Source organism: Pezoporus occidentalis, unplaced genomic scaffold, assembly GCF_034315485.1.
Source record: "Pezoporus occidentalis ecotype Australia unplaced genomic scaffold, CSIRO_AGI_Poc_V1 ctg19, whole genome shotgun sequence".
NCBI classification, from domain to species: domain Eukaryota; kingdom Metazoa; phylum Chordata; class Aves; order Psittaciformes; family Psittacidae; genus Pezoporus; species Pezoporus occidentalis.
The window spans coordinates 12360285-12386828 of record NW_026913748.1 but is presented as its reverse complement, the minus strand read 5'-3'; the positions used below and the strand labels follow the sequence as shown (position 1 = coordinate 12386828).

At 40.3% G+C, this 26544-nt stretch overlaps 1 protein-coding gene across 25 annotated transcripts in view; it reads right to left on the bottom strand.

Moving 5' to 3' along the window:
* The window catches only part of SOX5 (SRY-box transcription factor 5), a 650561-nt gene that overhangs the window by 151022 nt on the left and 472995 nt on the right, over positions 1–26544 (bottom strand). For 23 of the 25 annotated variants that reach the window (XM_062616810.1, XM_062616809.1, XM_062616815.1 and 20 more), the window contains 2 exons: positions 14011–14097; positions 417–589 (listed from right to left, as the gene is read on the bottom strand). In XM_062616810.1, the coding sequence (XP_062472794.1) occupies positions 417–589; positions 14011–14097 (260 nt within the window). The remainder of the gene's footprint in view (positions 1–416; positions 590–14010; positions 14098–26544) is intronic. The other 2 variants (XM_062616805.1, XM_062616806.1) reach the window with 1 other exon arrangement.

Genomic DNA, 26544 nt, shown 5'->3' with positions numbered 1-26544 from the left:
CCCCCACTTTTTTTCCAGAGTTGGCAAAACCGGCATTTCATTTCTCACATTACAATCCAAGTGCTGCATTTTGTTCCTTTTATACCTGTTCAGCATCACTGAATTCAAGCAACACTGAAAGGTTATTCAGGAGGGATAAATTTGCATGCTCATTTGCGCTTATTAAAAAAAAAAAAAAAAATTGGAAGAGAAGAGCTCCAAAATGGAAGGTCTATCTTTATAAAACAAAGAGCATAATTTTATATATTGCAAACTAAAGCATTCTTCCAATCAGTTTTTGTTCAAACTTCTTCACCTAAAAAAATAAATGGGAAAAAAAATTTGGGTGGAGAGCAAACTTGATAGTATCAGCCCTAAAAGATAAACTACTGGGAAGAAAATTATTTAAGCTGAAAGCCACTCTAATAATCACTCACCTGTTCTTGCTGCTGCTTAGCCAGCTCCATTTGTTGGCGTTGTTTCTCAATCTGTGATGCAGCCAGTTTCTTCTGTTCATCATGAGCTGCTAGCAGCTGTTCTCGCAAACTGGTCAGCTGATTGATCATACCCATGAGCTGCCTTTCTTTCTCAGCGAGGCTTTCTGGAGTCCCTGGGCATCATATGGTGAAAAGAGAAAAAAAAAAAAATGGTAAAGAGAGGAAATTTAGAGGTAGCCAGGTTTTTATTCTGCAGCTTCACCATAAGCAAAGTTTTATTAGAACCAAAATACAGCAGCATACTGCAAGACACTGTGCATTAAGACCTGTCCCTCTACAGGAAACTGAGCCATGGAGGATAATTCTGTACACAGGCTCTGATCTGGTGCTGCCCTTCAATGCTGCTTTGACCCTTCATCTATTTTTTTTTGCCTTTTTATCAGATTAATGGGGGGGGGGGGGGGGGGAGGGAATCCTGCCTCTTTTGTAAGAGTTTCAAATTTTAAACATTGTTTACCTTTCATGGGGATCAAAATCAACACTTCCTGCTTTGAAAAGCAATTACACTTTTGTCAGAAACTGATGACAAAGACTCATCAATGCTTTTGATGCCTACAGAAACTGTAAGGTGTGTATTAACATCAATCAAGGGGAAGAAGAGAAGTCTCCCGAGTACAGAATAACTCTCCCGCTCCCTACGCCCAGCCTTCTCACTGTTACCAGCACAGCACACAACAGCTGTCAGGACGCTCACTACCTGCTATATCATCTACAGCTGCCCTGATTAGGATAAAATTATATAGTATTTGAATTGCCAATAACTACTATGGCTGTTGCTGCCACTGCTGAGTATTTTTAAAGGAAAAAGCCTGGCATAAACATACCAGAAAAACTGAGTTAAACACAACTCATCTCCTCTCTCATTTGTACAATCATTAGATGGTTTTTACAGGAGAGTTCAGCAGACAGAGTAACTGACTACCTCGCTCTCATAATCACGCTGTAAAAAATTCTCCTTCTACCCAGAAGGACAGTGGTTGCAAGGGAAGGGAAGAAAAAATTCCAGGAAAAATCAATGAGCTATGAATCATACACTAGAACAAAAAATGGCACTGTTAGTATATCCAGGATCATTTGATTTTGAATTTATAAAACCAGAAAGTATGTCTAGCAGCTAATCCACAGATACCTCCAATACCACCACACCCTCTCACATGAGTCAGATCCTATGAAACCCTTTCTAAAAAAGCTTTAGGGAAGGATTCAGGCTGTCAGTGTCTATTCCTCCTCTGAAAATAGCCTGCTTTTGGGACAACCCTGCCACACAAACCTTTCTCTAACACAGGAAGCATTCTTCTGCCAATGTCACCAGTGCTCTCCAAGTGAAAAAAAAAGGAAAAAAAAGAGAAAAATTGGCGACCACACTAAACATCTTCCTAGCCAACTATCAGTCAGACATGAAAAAGAGCTACTGGTAATAGCTCATTTAGTCTACCCCCCTGCCAGTGCAGGAATGTTCCCTACAATATATTTACTACAGCTTTCTAGATTGGATTGAAATGTCTGAAATGGTGAATCATCTACTGCTTTCTTTGGAAGACTGTACCATAGCCTTAGAGGTGGCAATGTTAGGGCTCTCTGCTTGATACTTTAATTTACATTCAATTAATTTCAACCTTGCACTCCCAAGCAACATCCCATTTGCTATTTTAGCCAAGCCGAAGCCCTTAAGTCCATTTATAGACAGCCATATACAAGTAGGAAAACACAAAGAATCAGTATTTTCACATAAAGGAAATGCAACTCAATTAACTTTATATTAAGATGCTAGAGATTTATGTGAAAACGTTCTCACCATATAACAAAGAACTACAACAGAATATTCTCAGATACAGTATCAAAAATAAAACCTGAGGTACAAGCTGGAAACTTGAGAAACACACTGAAACAGAACTTTAAACCTGTTCTGTTAAAAGCTGTGAGAAAGAATGGAAGATAGTGCTAAAATATTAACACTGCTGAAGAAAACACTTTTAACTTAGATTTTTATTTCAGACATTGGAGACACAGAACTGCTACAAGTAGTGCATTTGCCACCTGGCCATACAATTAACCAAAAATATCTATGCCACTCTTCCACGCTTCCTTTGTTTTTCCCTAGGAAGAAGGGTGAGGTGTTTCCAAGTGGCATAGAAGAATTACTGTAGAAGGCAGTCTCTTCCTTGTCCTGTCTGTGGTTAGCATGGTGGTTCACTGTAATGTTCCCCTAATGAAGACTATCAGTATACTGATACTGGCAGTGTAACATGCAGAGCACACTGAAACATCTGAAAATTAAATATTTACTCAGCAGATATTTTATTCCAAACTTTTAAGAGAAGGAGGGGAGTAAGACTTAGAGAAGGTACACACAGGGCTTAGTCCTAAAGTTAGGGTAAGCAAAAAGAAATCACTGTCAAATGAACTGTTCGACAAATACACTGACACACATCAAAGATCTTCAGCCAGTAATGGTTCATCAGTGTCTTTTGAGCTCCTACAGTAGCTTTCAGTTGGGAATCAAAAAGCACTTTGTAAAGTTAAATTAATCCCTACCACACCTTTGAAAGGCGGAAAAATGTTTCCATATGTGTAAACTGACAGACAAAGGGGTCACAGAGTTACCGACAGCACCAAAAAAAAGAGATGTTGATATCCAGCCCTGCACTGCAAAGCTCAGGCTGTGCCTCTAAAGAGAGCACAGAATATGCCACCGCCCTGACCGCGACACGGATCACCTGCACGCCCGCGGGGCCACCCGCCTAATGCGGCTCCTTAGCCAGTACCATTTACCGAGAGAGGAGCAAAAACCTTCTTCCCCAGGAAAACAACAGCTTTGTTTGAATTGCAGGAATGAGAGCGAAGGCTGGGTGAACTAAAAGCAAGTGGTCAGGGCAATGAAGCACTGCTGCAGGTGCTGGAGGTCAAGGCACACCACAACTGTGCTACTTGGGACAAATCTATCAGACTCAGTTTTTAAAGAAAATTTGAGAGGTCCAAAGGGGATGTGCTTTAAATACTAATTTAGTAAGTAGAATCCATAATTCCCTTAGCTTAAAAAAACTGAGTGGAAAGAGTCTGACAAAAGGCAGCCACCTTGCATTATATTTTGTAAGTAATTTCAGTTTGCTAATAACCCAAAAGGGAGAATTTATCAATGTCAACTTGAAAAAAATATCTGGTGTTGGAGAATAATTTCTGGAAAACATGGCTTAGTAGCTACATTATTTTCATGCGATTAGCCCATCCTTCCAATATTTCAATTCTTTAAGATATCAAGACATCCTTCCAATGATTTCAATTCTTTAAGATATCATTCCTTGCTAACTAAGTACTCAAACAGCCATAATCTCAAGTGGCCTGCACAAAACCAGAGGCAAGAGAGATCAGATGCATAGGTCTACTGGGAGACAGTGAGTTTTGGGGTAGATTTCCCCTTGCTTTACCCACACAGTTGTATAAGCCCCACTGACAATGAACTACAAATAGATTTGAGGTTTCTTGCAGACAACTGGTGGCTTATAAAAGCATGAAGACTAAAAACAAGTACTTGCATGAGACTATCTTGATCATAATGCAAAGCGTGTGCATTTAGGGTAAGTTTGGTATTTTTTATGTTACCCCTATTACCTAGCACACCTTTTGTTTCATGAAAAAGGCCAACAAAACTGCCATTTCACAGCTGCCATTCATAAGTTACTTAGTTTACATAACAAATGAAGGCCAAATGGTACTCGATGCTATTTATTTAATGGTCAGCTGAGGGCAAGAGCTTGGTCGCCACACAAGTACACTCAGTGACAGGAATTTTTTCCGGTGTACTAAAACAAGCTGCAGTTAGAGCACCAGTTGACATTTTTGTATTCCTTTCTAGGTGCTGTAGATTGTGGGCAGGCAAGGATGGTGGACTTCTGTGCTATTAGCATTATTTTCTCTCTGTTAATCCTCATGAGATCTAAACCTTTATTACCATGTGAAGTGTCTTGGCAGCTAAGAGATTTCCATTTTAAGAATCCTGCAGCTTATAGGGCAAAAAGCATCAGTTATTTTAAATAGCTACACCATCAACCTCATAAAGACCGTAGTTTAAATTATACTACTCAGGAATTAATGAACTATCCATATGACTGCTAAGACTGCTAGAATTTGGGATGGGGTGTAAATCTCAGTGAGTAAAAGCCACCAGCCCCAGCAGCTACCTTCAGCCACTTCACTATTAAACTCACTTAGAGCTTCTTTGAGTAGTACAGAGTTGGGAATGGTTCTGAAGGTGGTCTGTACTCTACATGCACTGTCCGTACAGTTGCAGCATGGCTGGGAGAAAGAACAAGTGCCCATTATTGCAGTGTACAACTTGACAGCAACCTAGACTGCTTCACACTGGTATTGAGTGAGGAGCAAAAGGAGAGTGGCTTACATTAATGGCTGCCTCAAAAATTACTCTTAATTATCATGAGATCCACAACAAACAGATATTGCACATTTTATGTTTAACAAATCCTTTAACCACCAAGCCACCTGCCTTTCAGAAGACTGCTGTAGGTGCTCATGCTGTTTTTTCTATATTCCATCACTGCATCAAAGTATACACTACAGGCTGACACAGTGAATGGCCCAAGAAAAAATGCTTTCCAGATGCATCAGTTTATTCTCCATCACCACAAAAAGAGATTCAGAAAGAAAAAAAAAAACCAACATGTTTGTGGATGCAACACCCACAGCAGATGGCAATAAAAGAAGACTCAAATTAGTGGCATTCTGTATCGCCAAACCTAAACTTCATCTCAGATCAACACTATCCATAATAGTGTTTAAGTAGTAAAAGAAATTTACTCAAATGTGAAATAAACTATTACACATTCTTAGTTCTGATTCACAGTCTCAGACTGGCAGTGACAGTAACATTTTAATAAACATTAGAATGAAGACACCAATATGACCAAATGACACACTTAAAGTGAGAAAACGAACAGGAGAAACCTTGGCATATCCACCCAAAACAGAACCAAAGCAAAAAAAAAGGCAGAGAAACCGCTTTTGCGATCAAAACAGTAAATACTTTATTATAATTTATTAGACAGAATGAGAATGTAAATGAGAAATTAGGAAAGCCAATATTTTCTTTAACAGGCATTTTAAGCTTTTGCTGCAAATGCTCAAGCAATGAGAGTGTCTGCTTGCAGCCAGCCTACAGATCCACTCGCAGCTGCACGGCACCCAGCGTATTCTGCAAGAGGCAGAGACGTGGTGAGGCTCTGTTCAATCCCTCTGACAGGTCTCAATTAAACTGCTAGGAATGCTACCAACTGGGGTGCTCACGTGCACACTCACGCACACCCAAAAAGGGAAATTTATCCCCCAAGTCAGTTTACTATCAGAGTAATTGCATAAATAACTTTTGAACTGTCAGCATCTGTCTTTCAAAGAAAAAGCAAAGAAAACAATGTGCGAGTACAAAGCCTGGAAGAGACAATAATATTGTTTTACGTCTGTATCATTAACTATGGTTACAAAAGAAGAAAAATCCTCCTGTATCTACAAAGCTTCTAGGGGAAAAAAATGGAAATAAGAGTTCTGAAGTTCTCTGTATTCAAATAACATCAAGATATATAATAGCAACTAGAGCATGCAATATAGAGCATTTTTAATTTCAAAGCATTAGCTAGTTGATCTTCTCAAAGACTGTGAGCAGGCAGAAAGGCAGGGGTCTCTGTTACTTTTTTAAAGAGAAAAGAGAGGTGTGAAGTTTTTCGACACTTGCCTAAAGCCATTAACTTTACTCACTGTAAGCTGTTGCTCAAATCACCAGCAGAACTACTTCAGCAAGGCCAAGAATTTCCCCACTGACTTTAGCAGGACACATGTTAAATACATAATTAAAAGTCTGCTTGACCTAGTTTGGTAACAGGTAAGGTTCTAGACAAAAGAGACCCTATGAATAAAGCAATTATTGATGCCATCTACCTCAGCAAGCAACAGAACTATGCCACAATACAGTTTCTGTGCAACTTTGGTGTAACAGTGTGATGAGGTCATAGCTACAACCTATACATCAGCTAAAAAACTGAGCCACCTCCAAGCATTTCATGCAGAGGTGTGGTTTTTTTCAGTGTGCTTTTTAAGCTAGGGACTTAACAGCTTTGATACAAAACTGAAAAAGAGCTGAGAAGGAGGCTTTTCAAACTGAACAGCCTATTCACTAAACTGACCTCAGCAGAACTAAACTGCTACCAGCATTAACATTACCCTACCCAAAGAATAAATAAAAATATCAGCAGTTAAAAAAGAAAAAAAAAAACAAACAAGTATCTTTTCTTGAGGGTTTTATTCTAGTACCTTTTCTTGAAAGCTTCATTCTCATCCCCTTATCAACTATTTTTCTTTCTCCACTCCCCACCCCGGTTTTAACTTTGCCACATCACAAATCCAAACGCAACATTACTCTGCTCAGTAAGTGAATCAGGAAAGTAAAACAGACAGGTCACCTAGTCATCTACTTAAAACTAATCTTTGTCATGCTCCCCCTAAAATATATATATGTATTTATAACATGATACTTTTAAAGAGGAGTATTCTCCCCTTGCCACACAGCCAGCTGTGCTGCTGACGTCGCCCGAAATCGTACACGTGAGGCAATGGGGAGCTGATGTTACATGCCTTCAGGAAACATAGTCTGATAAACAGATCTAACTGGCTGAGGTAAGTTCAGAATTTAAACTCTTATTTCCTCTGTCTTTGAAAAGAAATATCAAATGTTTATGACCAAGTAATGAGTTTATACTTTAAATTATGTACTTGCTGCTATGTATTGGCGGGTGGATTTGGTATGGGCTTGTGCACGTGTGCAAACTCACTTGATGCTTCCCTAATCAATACTTCAGAAAGTGTTTTATTATGGACTGGCACATAGCTTTTCAGGTCAGTAAATCTTAGAGCTGTCAGGACATAAACATCTAAAACCTGGCATTTTTCATTACGTATTTAAGCCAACTTTACTACACAATGACTGCCATCACTTACAACTACCTACCTTACTAAATTAAATTACTTCATCTGATTGATACGAGAAGTCAGCATAATAAAAGAAGACTTTCTGACTGCTTTTTACTCAGCAAGCCAGAGCCACCAGAAAAAGAAACAAGTAAAGAAAAAGCCCAGAATTCAAACTGATTTATGCAATGAATCTTCTCTGACAAATAAAAATCCTTTTTAGAACAGCAAGTGAGCAGGAAATTCCTTATTTCAGTATACGGACAGTCTTAATCATTTAGGTTTCAGCGGAAGGCTTTGCAGAATGAATAAAAACAAATGATGAACAATTACCATCTTTTGCCATTACTACCCTCAAAAACTAATATTCTGTGGGGACAACAACTTAGTGGTCTGCCTATAACAGACCAGCACATTACTATTTCGCAACACTGGAAAGAAGTTGTCACCGAGCATTTATTTGCTGTCAGTAGACTGCAAATAAAGCTTGGTATTCAACCTGGTTAGTAACTTATTGTCAAGGTTACAAAAGGAATAGACAGTATTTTTATTGAGACTAGTTCTCAGAGGTTATTCATTGTTTTACTGTCTAGACAACAAGCTAGAACTGGGCTAGAGAAACAGCACTGCTGCTGGAATTTCATGCAGCAGCAGGAAAAACAGTAACAAATATGTTTGTGTAAGTATATTTGTTTTGTTTTGACAAACTGGTAGTTGTAGCTCAGCAACATTCATCTCTATCAGCACATCTTTCAAGTACTTTTAGTACAAAGAGTAACTCCTTTAGGTCCCTTTTGTAATCCAATCCAATGGTCAATTTTAAAATATAGTCGTTTCACCTCCTATGTTCAAACAAAATAAAGCCACTGGTATTTGCTACTTTGATTAGTTCAATTTTATTCCATTTTTCCTATTAATAATCATTTCCTAAAAATAAAAGTTGCTAATATTGAACCTGTGTTTTTTCTCTGATTAAGTACCTTTGTGTAAAAAAAAAAAATAAATCCAAAACAGCCCAAATTTCCTGCTTTGCCATAAATTCATATATTTTTTTTTTGCATTTTTGATGCTTTAAAAAAGATTCCTCCAACCTCCCTTCCATTACCTTCAACTAGCCTCCCGTTCTAGGGTCAAATGGAAGCAGCTCCATCCAGCCAAAATCTCCATTTCAGGCTTTCATTTGGCCTGAAGGAAGTTCTGTGTTGATGTGGCTCAACTGGCACTGTCTACTTCTCCGCAGACTGAGAGTATCACATTGCATTATGATCAACCTCCACTATTTATTTGGCAGCTGCCAAATTTCCTCTCAAAACTTAGGTTTCCCTGTGTGCCACTGGGAAGGCTCCCCTCCCCCCACTTTTGAAATATTAACAAAGGACTAAAGCTCACTGTCAGCAATTTGCTACTATTAAACACCCCCAAAAATAAACAGAGAAGATGATACTAAGTAGATTGAAATAAATATTGAATTTATCACAGTCAGAAGCTGACAACCAGACGTATCTTACCTCCTTCACTTATGACTCTCACCCTCCTCTCCGCACTCCAAATACAATACTACCCACAAAAAATAATGCAAAACATCCACATCTGACACAAGTTTGCAAACATTTTTCAACCATTAATTTGCAAATGCAAAATTCACACAGCTTGTAGGAAAGTGTGCAGCTTTCACACATCTCCTGGGGATCTGTGCTGTATTAGTCAAAGGTTTAAACCCAGTGTATTCCCCATGAATAATCTCTCTCCCTTTCCCCCGCCTTCCTCCTGTCCACATCTAAATGCAGAATCCCCAGCTTTCTTCTCTTCAGTTTACAGATTATGTGATCCAAAGTGTCACTCACTGGATTACTGCACATAACCTGAGCACTACCCGAAGCTTACTTGTCTTCAACTTGTCCAGCATTACTTAAATGGAATTATCCGTCACAATCCATATACCGAATCTGCATAGCCCACTTATCTCAAGATTCTGTGTGTCACCTACCAGATTATCCGTTTTAATCCATACATTGAATCAACACAACATATGTCTTTAATTCATGGGCTCTGATGAGCTATAGTATCGCTGAATGGATTATTGCTCTTTATCCATTATTGGCAGTTGTAAGACTGTTCACTGCCTACTCTCTCATGCCCCATCTTCTGAGCATAGAAGCAAAATCAGTTTTCAGCAAACACAGCTTTATCGCACATCAAACACAGCTTGATATAATACCTGCAGTGATACTTCGCATAACTTGGAACCCAGTTTCTTCCACACAACAAATGTGTGTGTTACCATGCATTAAAGATTAGAATTGGTAGGCTAATCTTGCTTTCAATTACATTCATAAATCACTGGTTACTCCAGAACAGTCTTTGGAGTCACCTAGATTTAAGTGGATACAACACAGAGCTGATTTTACCCTAATGAGGATCCCTTTCACGGTAAGTGCAGAAAACTGTTCACCTCAGTTGTTTATGAACTAACCTGTACAATAGGAAAGGATTTTCAAACAACAACAACAACAAAAAAAATCAGGTTCAGGCTTGCCTGGTCTTTCTTGACAGACTCAGGCACAATCGCTATTAACAATGCTTTCACTTCAACAGAAAACCACCCCAGACAGATTGGAAACAAAAGTCAGTTTAGCCTTTTGTTTCACACACCTATTCAAAATTAGCTGAGTGGAGAACATATAAAATACGTGTTATTGTTTCCTGACAACTCCTGATAAGCAAGAGATGGACAAGATTAGTAGAAAGGCTTTGTGTACACAGGGCAGGTTTTAAAAAGCATTCTCATAATGGTTAAAGCTGCCTTACTCACATCGGCGCTAGCTAGACTGTGCACCTCATAGTGCACCTGGGGGGCCAGAACCATTCTGTGAAGTCTGCTCAGAGGAGGCCCAACCCCAGTGTAAGAGAAGTTTCGTGTTAATTTTCCAAGTATAGGGATGGACACAGTCACTGAAGAGTATGGAAACAGGCTTCTTACACCTTTTCCTATCCATGGCCTGCCCTACACGCTGCATCTGCTGCAGTCGGTAACATTGCTTTGGAGGAAAGCAACCACTTTCACCCTGTGATGCATACGTATCAGGCAGCTATGCTGAAAGCAGAAAGGGGGTTCTCTCTGCTCCACTGAATCCCATAAACTGCATTATCCATGAATAATCCAGAGGCCTTTTGAGCCCTGTTCTTGAATATGACGGATATAAGGAAGTTTGAACAGGCTTTAACCAATTCAATACACAGTTTTACAGCTTTATTTTAAAATATTTCTATTTGAAGGCATGTTTTGGGGGGTTTATTATAGACTGACTTGTTCTGAACTGAGTAAAAATTCCATAGATTTAAAACCAAAATTTATTAAGAAATCTCCAGTGCCAAACTTGTTTTATTTATTTAGCCCCAGGCTACATCTCTAAATAAAACAGAGGCCTTTGACCTAAACTTTCTACAGTTATGAAAGGATTTAGAATTTGTCCAATTTTAAATATAAGAGTATTCCTTTGCAGTACCTTTCAGTCAAGCCCTGGAATGAAATATAGATCCTTGTAACTGTGATTCTGAAGCTTGCACCTAGGCCTCTGCAGATACTCAGTAATGGTTCTCCCATTTTACAGACATGCAAATGAAGAATGGGAGGCTTAAAGTAGCTGCCCAAAGTAACAAAGCCACTAAAAGGAACAACTGAATACAAACCATAGGAGTCTGGTTACTTCCAGCCATTCACTAACTCACCTCTTTAATAAAATATTACTGCTCTCTAATTTAAAGGAAACAACACTAATAGAAAATAAGGTCTTCCACTCCACCTCCCTTTCTTTTAATCTCTCCCCTAGAATAAACTCAGTAACACAAACCTGGGCACTAACAATACGTAGCCTAGTGCAGAGACTTTAGCACATGATGGACTAAAACTCCCCCAGATCTAATGAAAAACACAATGAAGTTTTGAACGGTTAAATGGAAAAAACGATTCAGTGCATAAGACAGTTGGGCAGCACAGCTTCTGGTGCTGTCCACATTCCGGGGATATTAATAAGACACTACTTGTGCGGGGTTTCCAAATATCACTAACAGAGAAATGGGAGAGGAAGGGGTAAATGCAGCTGCCAGGCCAAATATAGAGGCAAGTTAATTAAAAAATCACAACTGGAAAACTTAATAAATCCACATTCCTATAGAAGAACAAAAACCATTTTCTAGCATAATATATGTGTGTTTGTACACGCATTTGAGAGTATAAAGCAGCTCAACTTGCACACCTTTCATGCTGCCTCACTAAATACAGCTGCAATACAGCTGAGCCATTGTTTGTTGGCTGCTCATGGCTGGCGGTGCCATGAAAACCGCATTCCTGGGCACTAAATAATCAGCCTGCCTGACCCCCCAAGAACCTGTAAGTCAAATTCATTTACCCCCAGAGGGCAATGCTCTATTGTATCCTCCCTCCTTTCTAGCCACCTAGGAACAATGGACAATAATTGCAACTGTCACGGCAGTCAGTAGGAAAAATAAACCAGTGCCTGTTTTCACAGCTTACTGCCAAACCTGATCCAAACACCTAATAACCATGCCCCCGACCACAGAACCACAGTTGCACTAAAAAGCCTCAGATGTGAGGCTTTTCAACAGAGCTGCAGAACAATAACTCGACTTGTGTTGAAAATATGAAGCTAAAAACCAAAAAATTAAAGCAAAGAAAACTCTTCTTTGAGGCTGTACTGTTGCTCCCCATCCTCCCCCCGGGCAAGACTGAAAGGACTGTTGAATTTCTTTCGTTCTAGCTTATAGCTGCTGCTTTCAAGTTTAGCTTGTGAAAGGGAAAGAGAGGGAGGGAGAAAAAAAGATTGCCCTCCAACAGAACAAGATCATAGGGACTGGGAACAGACTGCCTCCTCAGAGCAGCTTTACCGAGTCCAAAGGCAGAGGAGAATCATTGGAGTCTTTCTACAGGCTCTGGCATATCAAGAGTTAAAGAGGCTCCAGACAACACACAAGAACTGTTGAACTACGCACCCAAAAGTGGGTATGAAAGCTGCCTGTATACTTTTGGCCTGAAACATCTTAAAGATTCATCAGTTCATGGCAGACAATGATGGTATTTTAAAACAATAAGCTTGTCAAAACCAGAACTCAGAGATAAGCCCAGTGGCTACCCTACCTCCTTATGGCCTGTTCCTTTATGTGCTTGGAGCAAGCGTGCTCAGTGGGAAGAAAGAACCCAAGGTTTTGCCCTCTGTTATGTAATAATAGTAATAATAGTATTTCAGCCTATTTGGGGCCAAAGCACTACATTCTGTTATAAAGTTATTCTACATATGTAATGAATATATATTTTTGAATTACAGCCTCTTAGGGAGAAGCAAGAGGAAGCAAGTGACATACCTTCCTACTTGTGTAAGTCTGGACTAGTGCAAGCTAATGCTAGTGGCTTATCGGTGATAAGTGGGAAGGCATGTCTAATCAAAATGATACTATCTTTGCACATGTAGCAATACACTAACCTCTGAGAGCATGTCATGTATACTTTACTGAATAATGCCTACCTTTTGTACAGAAGAGCCTTAAATCTTGTCAGGCACAAGGCTTGGGAGCCTCACTAAATGAGGATCTAGCAATCAAGGACAACATCAGTAAGCAAACAAACCAAAAATAATGGATAGAAATGAAATCTAGTAAAAGAAGGGTTTAATTTTAATCTCATTCTACTTTCACATTTTCAGAACAACACTGGCTTCAATTTTGCTACTCCAGATGTACACTGATATAAATGGGAGAAGATTCAGAGTCACTGTTTCCTTTCAGAGTGATAATGGCTGCCCTGAAAACTAAAATTTTTGACACACATGTATTTTGAGTCAGTTCCTCATCACGAGCACTGAGAAAGAATTATAAAGATATTAAATTGCATGAAAACAAACACTACAGGTTCCCTAAAATAACCTCACATATATAAAATGGGGAAATATCTTGGCAAAGCAAAAGCTACTGCTGCTGGAGAGTGGTCAAATTTTGTCATTTTCCTTCTGGAGTACGGCTTTAAAAGAACATGCTTTAGTGCACAGCTGTTGTACGCTGTGTTTTAAAATCTGCACTGACTAATTTTGGTACCTAGAGGTATCACTACACAAACTTTGCTCTTTTTATTTTTTTTTTCCTCTTACGTGCAAAGAAGTAAAAAAAAATTAAAAAGTACATCACCAAAATCTGTCCAGAAATTAAAAAAAAGGACTTATGATCAGCCTCAGATTTCAGAAGCTGAGCTCTGCTATACTCTGATAGTGTTTGATTTGTGAATTGACTTCTTTTTTTTTCCCCAATCTTGCAATAGGACATGTCCTCTTATAACACAGAACGATATATGCAACAAAAGCTTTAAGTAAGTTCATTCACTTAGGGTAATATACCATTTCATTTATTTGTATTAGCACAGATGGAGAGCATACATTTCATTTAAGGCCCAAATGACGATGTTCCAAGGGGAGGGGAAGAGGAGCAAACAAAGTTCCATTAAAGCCAGTGATATCTGTATATTCATTCTCAAATTGCTTTAGCACGGAAACAGCATTACCTTTTATTTCTCCAAAGTTCCCTGATCCCATGGCAAGAAGCTTGTCTTTCCAGTCCTTTGATAGTAGCTTTTCAATACTGGGTGTTTCTGAGTGAAGGGGGGGGAAGAAATGGAAGCAAATCAACATGAGTGTCTTCACAATAGAACTCATTAAAAGTCTATCTGCTAAAAATAAGGCCAACCCTATTCTGGGCCCCAGTTCATAATGACTTCATCAACAAACTGATAAGAAGGGAGGGGAAAAAAAAAAAAAAAAAAAGAAGTGTTTTGTCACCTGCTGTTTCAAAACCATTAGCTTTTTCCTCTTATGGAACAAAGCCCCGGTAATTCTGTATGACAATGGGCACATATAAACCTGCAGTTCATTGTTTTTCAATTTGGTGAACAAGTTGCTGCCTATAATGGATGCCTGTCAATGTCTTGGTGTTAGTCTGCAGTCAAAAAATAATTATGTTGATAAAATGCAGAGTAAAGAGAGAGGGAGAGAGAAAGAGAGAGAGAAGCAAAGAATTAGCTCCTAAATCTGCTACATGTAATTATATCCCTCTGAGCCTTTACAATCACATCCACTTTATAATGTGTGTTTAAACATCGTGTGGTGGTAAGCATACTGTGGAAAGATTTTCCGGTAACACGCACATTATAAATAATAATAAAAAGTTGGGAATGAAAAAAGCTTTAAAAGATTGCAAAATCCAGAGGGAGAAAAGGCACTGCTTAGAATGGAAACCCATTATTTGCTCATTTCAGATTCTATCGCTCCCTTTAAAAATAAAATAAAATAAAATAAATTTGTTCAGCATTTTCAGGCAAAATGAAGCGAGGGTGTGGATAGGTCTGATATTTATAACTCTTGTATTTTGACCCCTCTTTGTATGGAATTTTAATGCATAAGTAAATATAAACGCTAATAAAATTCAGAGAACATTAAACTCAATTCCAAACAATGTAATTGTATATTCTTGTCAGCATTTAGATGGGTACACAATTACAATAGCTTTCAATCCCACGATTAGCACTGCATTCAGTTCGAAAATGGAGTGTACTAAAAGATAAGTGTCCCAGTATGCGCCATCTAAATAACAATACCCACACTTATTATCTGGATCTAAGACATATACTGCTATTCTCCACATTGGTGTTTATGTGTATTTGTATTTGTTCCGGCATTTGTTTACCCCCTACCAGGAGCATAAAGGGAGTACATGTTAACTTATCAAAGGGAGCGTCTGGCCTAGAGACCATACAATTATTAGCAACTGGTTAATCTTCCCCACACTAAAAACCATTACGAGCAACCTTCATTATCTTGTTTGGCTAATTCCGCCTCCCTTTTCTGAAGCCACACCTTGAAGCTCCGCCGAGGCTTTCCGAGGGGGGGGGGTACATGTTTGAGAGGTTCGCCGGGTCCCGCCCGCACTCACGGCCTTTCTCTCGCTCTGCAAAGCATCTCTCACACCCGAAGGAGCCCAAACTCCCGTTAAACCAGCCTCACGCAGTGTTATAGTAACACGTAACTAACTACAGCCGCGGGGGCACGCTTTCCAACCCCCCCCCCCACACACACACACCCCGCTCATTTGCCGGCGTTGCAATAGCGGGTCCCATTGGCAGCAGGGGAGATTGCCCCCTCCCCTAACATTGTTATACACGTTGCAACCCTCCAATTTCCTCCTATACAAGCGTGTGCTCCTGCTCTGCGAGCGGCAGGCTCTCGCAGGACTGGTTGCTCCGTGAGCTCACCGCGCACCCGATCACTGGGATTGACTACCTGAGCGCAAGTTTTCTGTTAGAACCTCTATACTGCCATTGAAGCCGAAGGAATGGGATGGGAGAACAGCGGTGCAATGAACATCTCCGTGCCGGGGCTGGACATGCGGAGATGCTCCCGTGCTCTCGGCACTTGCACAACTCAAGTTTGTACGTCCCCGGCGAGCTTTTATGAAGGGAGCCGTTCTTCCAAACCTATATGACTACGTCAAATAAACGCCGCCACTTGCCCCCTTTTTTATTATTCTTTCCTTATATTTTCTTCTTGCGCTTTTCTACAAAATTCTCGATTAGCCTGTAAACAGGCCAGAGCAAATGCGGTATTTGCGGCTGAGGACTGTCAGTCAGGAAAAGCTAACAAACCTTTGCAAAGCAGGAATGCGGCCATAGAAATCCACTGGGGGCTGACAATAGGCTCCAGAGCCTCCGGGCACCAAAACCAGCCCGCCTTACTTTTAAGTCTATTGTCAGCAAAGCCCGCGACAAAGCTTTTCCCCTGCAGCTAGACAAAATATTCGCCGTGGTGCGCTCGTAAAGAACAGAAGTCTTCTGTCCAACTTGCCCCGTTAAAGCAACAGTAGCCGCTCGCCGGGGCTGCCAGGGCCCTGCTGCGCCGGGGCTGATTCCCTGCCTGCTTCCCTGCTTCCTTGCCTGCCCCCGCCCCGCCGCGGCCGGACCGCGCCGAGCCACCGCTGCTGCCACTCGGGGAGCGGCGCCGGGCCGGGGCTCGGGGTTACTTTAGCGAGGTGTAGAGGGGAAAAGGGGGGTGACAGTAGCTTTGTCAGTGGCAAGTCGCCGCCTTAGCGGCAGAGTTCCCAGCCGCGGGACTCGAGTTACAAATGAGTGTCCCTGCAACCTGAGTCCGCCGGTGATGGTGCCGGGAAAGCTGCTGCGGCAAACGAGCGGAGAGTAATGAACGCGGCGGACGACCGTGTATCAATGCCTTGAATTTCTGCGAGAACGGTAAAGATCTCAGTAGGAAATCATGATTAGAGATGTGAAAGGCCAAATGGCAAAATCCCAATAGTAACAATGCATCTGTTCATTAATGTGTGAATATGAGTAATATGAAAATTTAACACAATTATAAGCCCCTCAGCAATCCTGGTGGCAGAAAATAGATTGTAGTGATCTAATCAGAGCTTCCCCTGTTGAAATACTGTATGTTAACTATTTTAAATAATATTATAGAGATTTTTGTCTTTAGAAAAGGCCATGTAATCATATTTAATTGATGTCCTAACTTAGTTTCAAACCTCCCCTGAGTTGGACTGCAATTTTTACATAAAGCACTTCAACAGAATTTTGATACAGAATGAACAGTAATTGTCCTTCTGCTAATACTTAAAAATGACTTTAATTCTGTAAGACAATAGCTTCCCCACCCCTATAGCTTTACAGAGCTAAAGAGCTGTATTAAATTACAGCTTGTTTAATTCTATTACATACTGTGTTAGCATATTATACTTACATAAAATATGCTATTCGTATACCCCACCTATCACATTGCAGTAACTGCTTGTGAAGTACATTATGCACACTATCGTGGAAACAGACATTTATTATGTCATTTATGCACACCATTAAAAAAAAGATTTGAAATTTACACATCTTAAATAACTGTTTATAAGGTTACAACTGCAGAGCTTTCATGAATTATACAGAAACAAAGTCATCTTTTGTTCAGGTTTTCTTTTAGACTTCATTGGGAAGATAATGCTCCCAAATTAAGAAAAGAAATAAACACTGTATCTTGTTTGCAAAGCACTTGTTCTCCGGATGCATTAGGAAGTCAGTAAAACTTTTAATGCTTGCACATATAATGTGCAGCTTGAAATTGGGAAAAGTGGCCTGCACACAGGAACTGCTATTTCTGATCCCTTCTCCAACAACTTACTCTCCTCTTGGATTCACCATAACAGCATTCTTGCGTCCAAACTGAGCTATACTGTGACAGATTTTGGATATGCATCAGGACAGCTATGTATTATGATAATCTGTATTTGTATGTCAAAAAAAGCTATACATGAGAGTGCTCTGCCATTCTGAGTATCACAATTATTCAGAATGTCTCCTAATTCAGTCTGTGAGAGGAGCCCAAGATTAGCCCCGTTTCTTCTTCTGAGCCCCACTTGAGCTAAGAATACCCCCCATTACTTATTGGCAACACAGGTCCTAAGGCACACAGTAAAACAGTTCCAAGTCTATCCACAGCACAGTATGAATACATCTACAAAAGAGTTGTTCAGGGTTTGTTTGTGAACAGTAATTCATTAATGTTTGGGAAACATTTTTGTTCCAGCCACACTATGAAAAGTGTGAAGTGTTGTTACAGAAGAGGATTACGGGTAGGATACCAAGGAGAAAAAGAATGAGATGGAAAGAGTAACAGGAATCATTAAGTAAATGCTGAAGAGGAGAATGACTGAATTAATAGATACAAATTAATCGACAAAAATTGTTTCTGCCATCTCTATTCAACCTATTTATCAGTCATTAGCTCTTTCCAAAGATATTTAGGATGCGTTTTGTTTTCCTTGTATCACCCTTGCTTCTGTTGCTTGCATGTGCTGCTTTGCACTACTATGTATGGCAGCAGCAGCACCCACTGGCGAACAGCCCCCCAAGTGTACCAGCAGCATGCTGGCACCTTGGGGCCCACCGGCCCTGTCACTCTTCCTCTCTCCCCACTCCTTTCCCTCCTTCCATACCTCCCATGCCAAGCACCACGGAGGCTGACTCCCTCATCTACAACAATGAGGCCTGGAGACTGATGCCAGCAGCCAGTAATTCTCATGCAGGCCTTCAGCGCATGGAATTAAACCACCTTCTCGGTGGTGTCATAGTCCCATGTTAGCTGCTCTGATCTGCACATGTGCATCAATCTGTGCGTGGCTGGGCATGCATCTACATATACTGAATTGCTCTGAGTACTGGAAAGCAAATCATCTATGTAAATGAAAATAAAATCGCTTTTGAATCTAAGTTTTTGTATGCTAACAAGCATGCCACTGTCCCTCTACTTACGCATTTGATGTTTAAATACAGCTTCATTGACTTATTTCCTTCAAAGATGGAAAGTTTTCACACTGAGAAAGAAGCAGTTTGTTTCCAGGAAGGCTACAAAGCCGTGGTAAGAGGCACCATTTTTAGCACTGTCTGCTAGACTTCTATTTAATTTAGTCTACTTCCAGAAGTTGTGTTAATTTTTCAGGCATTGTAACTCCCCTTTGGGAGTGACCTAATCCTACTTTCAATTCAGTGGCAGTCCAGATGCACATGTACCTGAACCTGCCTCGGCAGCCTTCCAAAAACCGCAGTCCCACAGCACAGTGTTCCCTGCAGGCCTAACCTCTCTGGTAGCTCTTTTCAATCCATGCTCCAGGGTCACAGTCCTAGAAATCCACTTATAAAAGCTTAGAATGGTCTTCACTGCCAAATCTCTTCCTATTACCTCTTTCTGCTCCTGCTGATTATTTACTGACAGCAAACCCCAGCCTCATGCAGCTGCCTGCTTCCAGAGAAAGGCATGTAACGCCATCGTGCTGTAACAAGGTGCGGGATGGGGGCTCTTCACATGCGGCATTTCCAGAAGAGACATATTTGAAAAGGAAAGGGAAAAGAGAAGCTCTGACATTACAAAGAAGAGAAAACTATGATAAAAGGGAAGGAGGCTGACATAAGTCAGCCACAAGTTAGAGGAACAATGAGTCCCAGAGCCTCCCACTTGCATGGTGTCCGGATGTCTGAGCATGGGTGCTCTCTCAAGGAGATGCCTGAAGTGCTCCCTTCCCTGTGACTACGGTGAATAGCTTTGTCCTGGGATGAAAGACTTCTTAGAACAAAGTAAAAGAAAGATGTTTGGCCTCAGCAAGGATGATGACATGAAGTGTAGCAGAGTGGAGAGAAGCCAGGAGTTGCTTAATACACAGCCAGACCACCAGACATTCCCTGCCAACACATGTCATTCCTAGAGGAAGGAGTATTTGGTCGGCAGAAACAATCATGAATAAACTTTAGCACTGGCTGATATACCTTCCACTTCTAGCAAGCACCTTCCCTTATATTATGAAAGAGCTGGCAAATACTGAGCTGGCATCCAATATTCACCCTTTTCTTCTGCCACGGTCGTAAGTACGTTACACCTGTTGGCCACAACTACACTCACTGTTTCTACAACCCTCACCCATCAACATGCCACCCCACTGGCACTCTATTCTGTGCTCATGCACCACAATAAACCCTTTCTGGTTTAAATCGGGAAACAAGATTAAGGGCAGATTTCCACTCTTCCTTTAAAAGAGCAGACAAGCACATACACAAACACAAGAAATTTCTCTTTTTATGCATCCACTTTTTATTACAAAGGTCTTATCTATACAAAATCAGAAACAATTTTCATAGCAAAGAAAATAAAGCAACTATTATGAAGAAATGGTTGGTATCAGCAGGTTACATAGACACACAGCATCTGCATACGCATATGGTTCTCCATCAACAGAATCATGCTTTTAGGGAACTACTTGCAGCTAGGCAAGACACTATGAATCATGAGCAGGCACAACACAGAATGTATTTAAATTTGGAAATCAAAGACCACACAACATACATTTTTCTCTTGCCTTCCAGGAAGTACTGCAATTTTTCACCAGTCTAAAAGCATTCTAAACTTTCAGAGAAGACACAAGAAAACACCTCTGTAAAATGTAAATATCGTTCAAATGTAGGACATAGTTGCTTGGGTGTGATATACAAAAATGTGGTGCTAAGTGCAGACCTACAGGGGCTTCTCTGACTGGGCAGGAAGCAGAGCTGCTGGGTTTTTAGGTTTTGTTGTTTGGTTTTTTTTTAATACTTGGTCTTTGGGCACAAACTCACGAAGCCAAATGAAATAGTCAAGTTTCAATGAAACATTAGGATGCTGTGCTGCTCTGGCTAGCACATCATAGTATGACTCTTACTACACCGCTCCATCACAACCACTGTGCAGAAAACAGCTGGGCTACATATGTCCATGCGTGGCTTCTAAACCTACTAAAAAGCTCCTTTCTCTGGCAGGGATAACCAGCCTTCCTGCTCTTTGAATCTCCAGTTCTACCCCAGCCACGTGTTAGCTCCCATAGCATTTTATTTCAGAGGACAAAATCAACTTCTGTATCCACAGATGACCATTAGTTATACCTGTGGTGCACAATGACATCAGGTTACTATAGTATTCTTGTTGCACATACTTGCATAGTTTTGTGTATGCTTAATAATACAACAGTTGTTTTCAAGTTTGCTGGCTCTCTTTTGCAATACCCATCATGCTGCATTAATGAAGTATACACTGTATGAATGATAAGACATTTTTATTGTGATTTCTGGCACAAGCATACTGCTTCTTGTGCTAAAAAAAATAATTCACATAGCCAGAAAAGATTGCATAGCACGATAAATAAATTATCCAAGATTTTAAAATCAAAATCAGCAATCTGTGAATGCCACTGAAAACATTTTACTCTATCTACAAATATACAAGCAGTTATTTTTACAACTGCTTACCAATGCATACTGCCAGTCTTACAAGAAAGTTACCTAACAAGGGTGTTTATTAGGAAGAAAAGGTTTGAGTAGTCTTCAGATACACTATACTACCAGTTGTTGAACTAATTATCCCTTAGAATGTAAGCGAGGAGCCAGCAAACCACAGCACAAGGCAGGACCACATGGCTAAGCAGGACAGGAGGAGGGCATGGGGACTTCTTAAGCTAGGTTTGTGGCCAAAACCAGCATCTCATTCAACTGCACCCTCAGGAACAGTCAGGCTATTGTCTGAAATTTTTATAGTTTCCATCACCTGAATGCACTGGCACTGGCACCGTTAGCTGTGTACTTTTCAGTCTGTCTTGTTTCCACAAATGGTCACCTACTCCAGAAGCAGTCAGTCTCACATTCCAGATATGACATGTACAATGCAAAGAAATCAAGCCTGTCATGTAATACTTTCTGCCAGTCCTTCAGTCCCCCAGCAGCAGAGTCTGTGTTCATTCTGGGTTTACACAGGCAACAGTCAAGGTTTTTTCTGCCTCCATTCCCTTTATTTCAGCTTCGGTACAGAATCTGCCTTCAGAAAATGAAAAGTTCTGGTATTTCTGAAAGTCTGTCTGTCATACACTCTTCTGGACTGACGTCTACATCAATAAAATGTCCACAAAGCCCTTCTGAGGCCTGCATACCCAACAAAACCACTTCTTTTACAAACATAGTGTTGAGTAAGGGAACGAGACTGCATCCCTGCTCTCACCTCAGAAACAACAGGGAATTCCAGTTCAATTTCTGTTATTTCCAGCACGCTAACTTGTAGAGTACATACTCCATTGCCTTACATACCCTAGTGACAACAGACTCCATGAAGGCTACTAAGCGTACACTGATTACCCTCTAAACAATAATAATCTTGATTTGCAAGCTCATATATGGCAGTTGCCTCCTGTTCCACTCTTCGGGGGGTGGCATTCATATTTGTGTGCCAGGGCAGCTGGACAGTGGTGTCCTCCACTCACATCTCCATGAATGTGGCCTTCCACATCAAGTCTGGAGCCACTGCTGATTGCTGCAGGTTTGTATGGAGATGGGGCTGCCTTAATTGCAGCCCCCTTAATTATTCTAAAGAAACACCAGAACAGCGTAGTTTGTAGCCACTGCTCAGCTACCCTCCATCTAAATCCTTGTCCTTGCAAACAGATAGTAGTGTATGGCCAGTTCGAGAATTGACTCAATACCTGCCCTTCCCGTTTCTGCAGCGGAGTTGCTATGTGTGTCTCCCAGAGAAGGGCACGCTGAGGCACTATGAATGGCACTGGATGCCATGCCCAGGACAATATATTTTTTGTCACTGAAATTTGTTGGGACTCAGTGCTCTGGATTCCCAAAGGCATTTAGGAGCATAAATCTCATTCTGGAAAGGAATTGGGCTCTGACTGCCTTTGGAGATCCAGGCCAGTGAGTTGGCTGAAAGAGAAGATGATGAACTCATTCTGCCAAATGCAGCATTTCACTGGCACAACTGTTGCTGGAACATCTTTTCCAGCATACACGATCACTAGAATGATCCCAAGTTTCCGCTACCACTGTCTTCTTCACCCCTAATTAAATTAACAAGAACAACCCAAGTTATTTAACCTTACCAAGCTTAAAAAAAGGTATGTTAAATTTCAAAAATGTCCCCAGGCTTTCCTGATACTAAAAAAAAAAAATAATAAAATAAATAAATAAAATTAACACATAAAATGGAGTAACTCACTTTCAAACGCCTGAGCAGCAATCTTTTCCTTTTACATTGATACTATACCAGTAGGAATCCTTATGAAAAGAAGGGTAACAGTAAAATAAATAACCCTTCTCTTACGCCTGAAAAAATGAATTTTGTCAATCTCTGTTCTGCAACTTCCTAATGCCTCTTTAATTCCAGGCAACTCTAAATGAAAGAAGGAATTGATTTTCTCAGGAGTGGTCCATCCAGAAAAAAAAAACCTGTGTCAGTTGACAGAAGGAGGCACTATACCAAGCCTGAGCTTCACTGAAATTCTGAAACCACAAAGATGTTTTAATATTTCCAGAGACTATTTCAAGAGTAACAACATAAAAACAGAGACATCTGGAATTAAATACCATTACATTTCACTTCAGTTTTATTTTTCTGTCTCAGTTGGACAGAGATACTCCTCTAGAACATACTCCCTTGAAATACATTTTTGTATTAGTGCTGCCAGCAGTGCCAGTTTCTAATTAAAGGGCAATAATATCTTGTTAATATTAACAGAGGGCAATGTTTTTGGTTTGCTAATTTTCATAGAATCATAGAATAGTTAGGGTTGGAAAGGACCTTAAGATCATCTAGTTCCAACCCCCCTGCCATGGGCAGGGACACCTCACACTAAACCATGTCACCCAAGGCTCTGTCCAACCTGGCCTTGAACACCGCCAGGGATGGAGCATTCACAACTTCCCTGGGCAGCCCATTCCAGTACCTCACCACCCTTACAGTAAAGAGCTTCTTCCTTATATCCAATCTTCAGCACATCCTTAATAAGCAAGAGGGCTTAAAAAAAGCATTAAATGAGACGACTATACAATAACTTTTTATGGGCATTGACACATCATTAAAGATACGTTCTAGAGAGAGTCCATGGTTTATCCTTTGACAGAAAAGATCTTTTGTGCTGACCTGTCTCTTTTTTAAGTAATTAAATGCTTTCTCAAGAACAACCTAAAGCAAAACCCAAGAGAGCAAAGAAGTCTATAATCTAAATAACCATAAAACATAAACTGAGCACTACAGTGTTTGGCTAGAATTTCAAGGAAATCCTTCTGACTCTCAACCACTCCACTTCTTAAATCCTAAATTCAACAGCAACAATGTAACCCTTCACATGCAATTACTACAGCATTCTTACCCAAAAATCTCAAAGCAACTTTTTTTTTTTAAATGGAAAAAAAAATGAGTCCTGAAGTGATCATCATTTTCCTGAAAATGACAAAAGCAAGCACTGTATGTGATGAAGCTGAGGAGACAATCTTCTAAATAGCCTATCTTTCAGCCCTTGCCACAGTCATTATTTCCCAGCACCAGAAAGTACACAGCTCTGGCCTTCAGATGATCAGCTGCAAAGGGAGCTGTTGATAACCTAGGGCTCCTTACTTCTTGGCTCTCCTTACACGTGGCCTTTACCTTGACAAAGAGGGAAGAGAAGACTTATTTATTAACACAAGATAGCAATAAAAAGAGAAACAAAGCAGCAAGTGAAACAAGCACTTGTGGCACAAAGCCACAACTTCCACTACTGAAGCCTGGTTTAGGGTTTGGGGTTTTCTTGGGTAACTATCACTGCCCTCAGAACAGGCACCCATGGGCCAGCACTGGGGCTCTTCCGGTGCCTGGGTGAGCTGGCTGGGGGTGGAAGACACTTCCAAATGGAAATCATGACATGTCCTGCTGCAGCTGCACCGAAGTGCATGTTACTTAACTAACCATCAGTTTCCACCCTTCTCCCCCACCCTGGGTTTGGTTTTTTTTCCTGTTTTTTTTTTTTTTGTTGTTTTCTTTTTTTTCTTCTTTTTTTTTTTTTGACAGCTGTCTTCCTATCTTCCCAACAGGTGCTATTAGGCCCTGAACAATGGCAAAGGCTTTTAAGCCACTGCTGTTGACAAGTGAAAGGGAACAACAAATGGCTTGGTAGTGCTCTTCTCCCCGGGTCACTCAACCAATGGTAATAGTTATTATTTTTATTTATTAGCTCTGTGGCACTGTCCTCCATTGTACCTCTTCCAACCTCCCCTTTCCGTGACAGCAAGGAGCTTTTTAACTGTTAATAAAAATGGGCGAGTGCTTAGCTCCTGAGCTGGCTCTTTCTGTAAAGTGCACAGCTAATGAATGTTGTCCATTTAGATCTGGATAATTTATGATGTCAGCAAGAGTGGAGGTGGGGAGGGCTGGCTCCAGATATGGCCATTAGTTACACTGCCAGGAGTGACAGAGAGAGTAAGGGGAAGTGGAAGTTGGGCAGAAAGAAGAGGTTCGCTCCTCCCGCCCCTCGTATTTGTTTTTGCAGGATAATTACAAGGTTAAGCCGTAAATAAGACATTCCCTCCTTTGAGGTTAACATAATTTTTCTTTAACCTTCTTAGCATTTCATTGACCATATTACAATCCTCTTCAGAGAACAATGGCAGATGGAAGAAAAGTTAATTTTCCCTTAAATGAAAATGACTGCACCCATTTAAATGATGTGTTCAGACCTGTTAGTGCTAGGAGAAAAAAAATTGTGCCAAAATCTTTTCTGATCCTAATAATGAATACACATATATCTACTAGTTGAGGTTACTCAATTAATAAACCACATATAACAAACAAACTCAATCAAATGCAAACCCCGTATTTCAACTGTCCTGGCAAACTAGGTAAATATGAAGGCAAATCAGGAATTCCACATCCAAACAAAATCAGTAAACCAGCCAGTAAGTCACCTGGAAGTGCAAATACACTTGAAAGTTGAAAATATAATACTAAAGACCATAAAAATATTGACATATCATGGAACTGGTTGGTTCAGAGTCATATGTTATCAATCAAATTGAGGTAAGACCATGTATGTCTTTCAATCATCTGAAGCTATTTATTTAAATTATAAGTTGACATAATTTTGTAGTGAAAGGGCTGCAGTCATCAGCTTGTCTGTGTACTTCCTAGAGTACATGTGTCCTATTATAATTTGAACCTAATGATAACATTGAAAGAACCATAAAAATACTCATCTGGGATGTTAATAAAACCATTAAAAGGGTTTAAAAAATCGAAGTAGAAAACTGAAAAGGATATCCCCCTGAAACAAACACGAAACACACAGTAGGCTCTGATTTCTATTCTCTTTAAAAATATGACAGACTGTTTTACCACTGGAAGTGAGAATTAAAGCACATACGCCTGATGCTAAACAACTACACATCCTGAACTCCTCTTGCGCAACATATGTGAAAACAAAATCTCAATCATCGATTGCCAGATGCCAGAAAGATATGAAAAATAATAATATCAAAAAAAACAAGATGTACACTATAAATCAAAGCTTCTGAAGTGCAGGTAGTTTCACAGTAAATCAATCTGCTAGTTCTGATGTAAATGATATTTGCATGGAATCATTATGTCAAATTAAGTAGAAATTATTAAAGCTAATGTCATCTTTGGACTTGCTTAAAATAATAATCTTCCAGGATTTGCACACA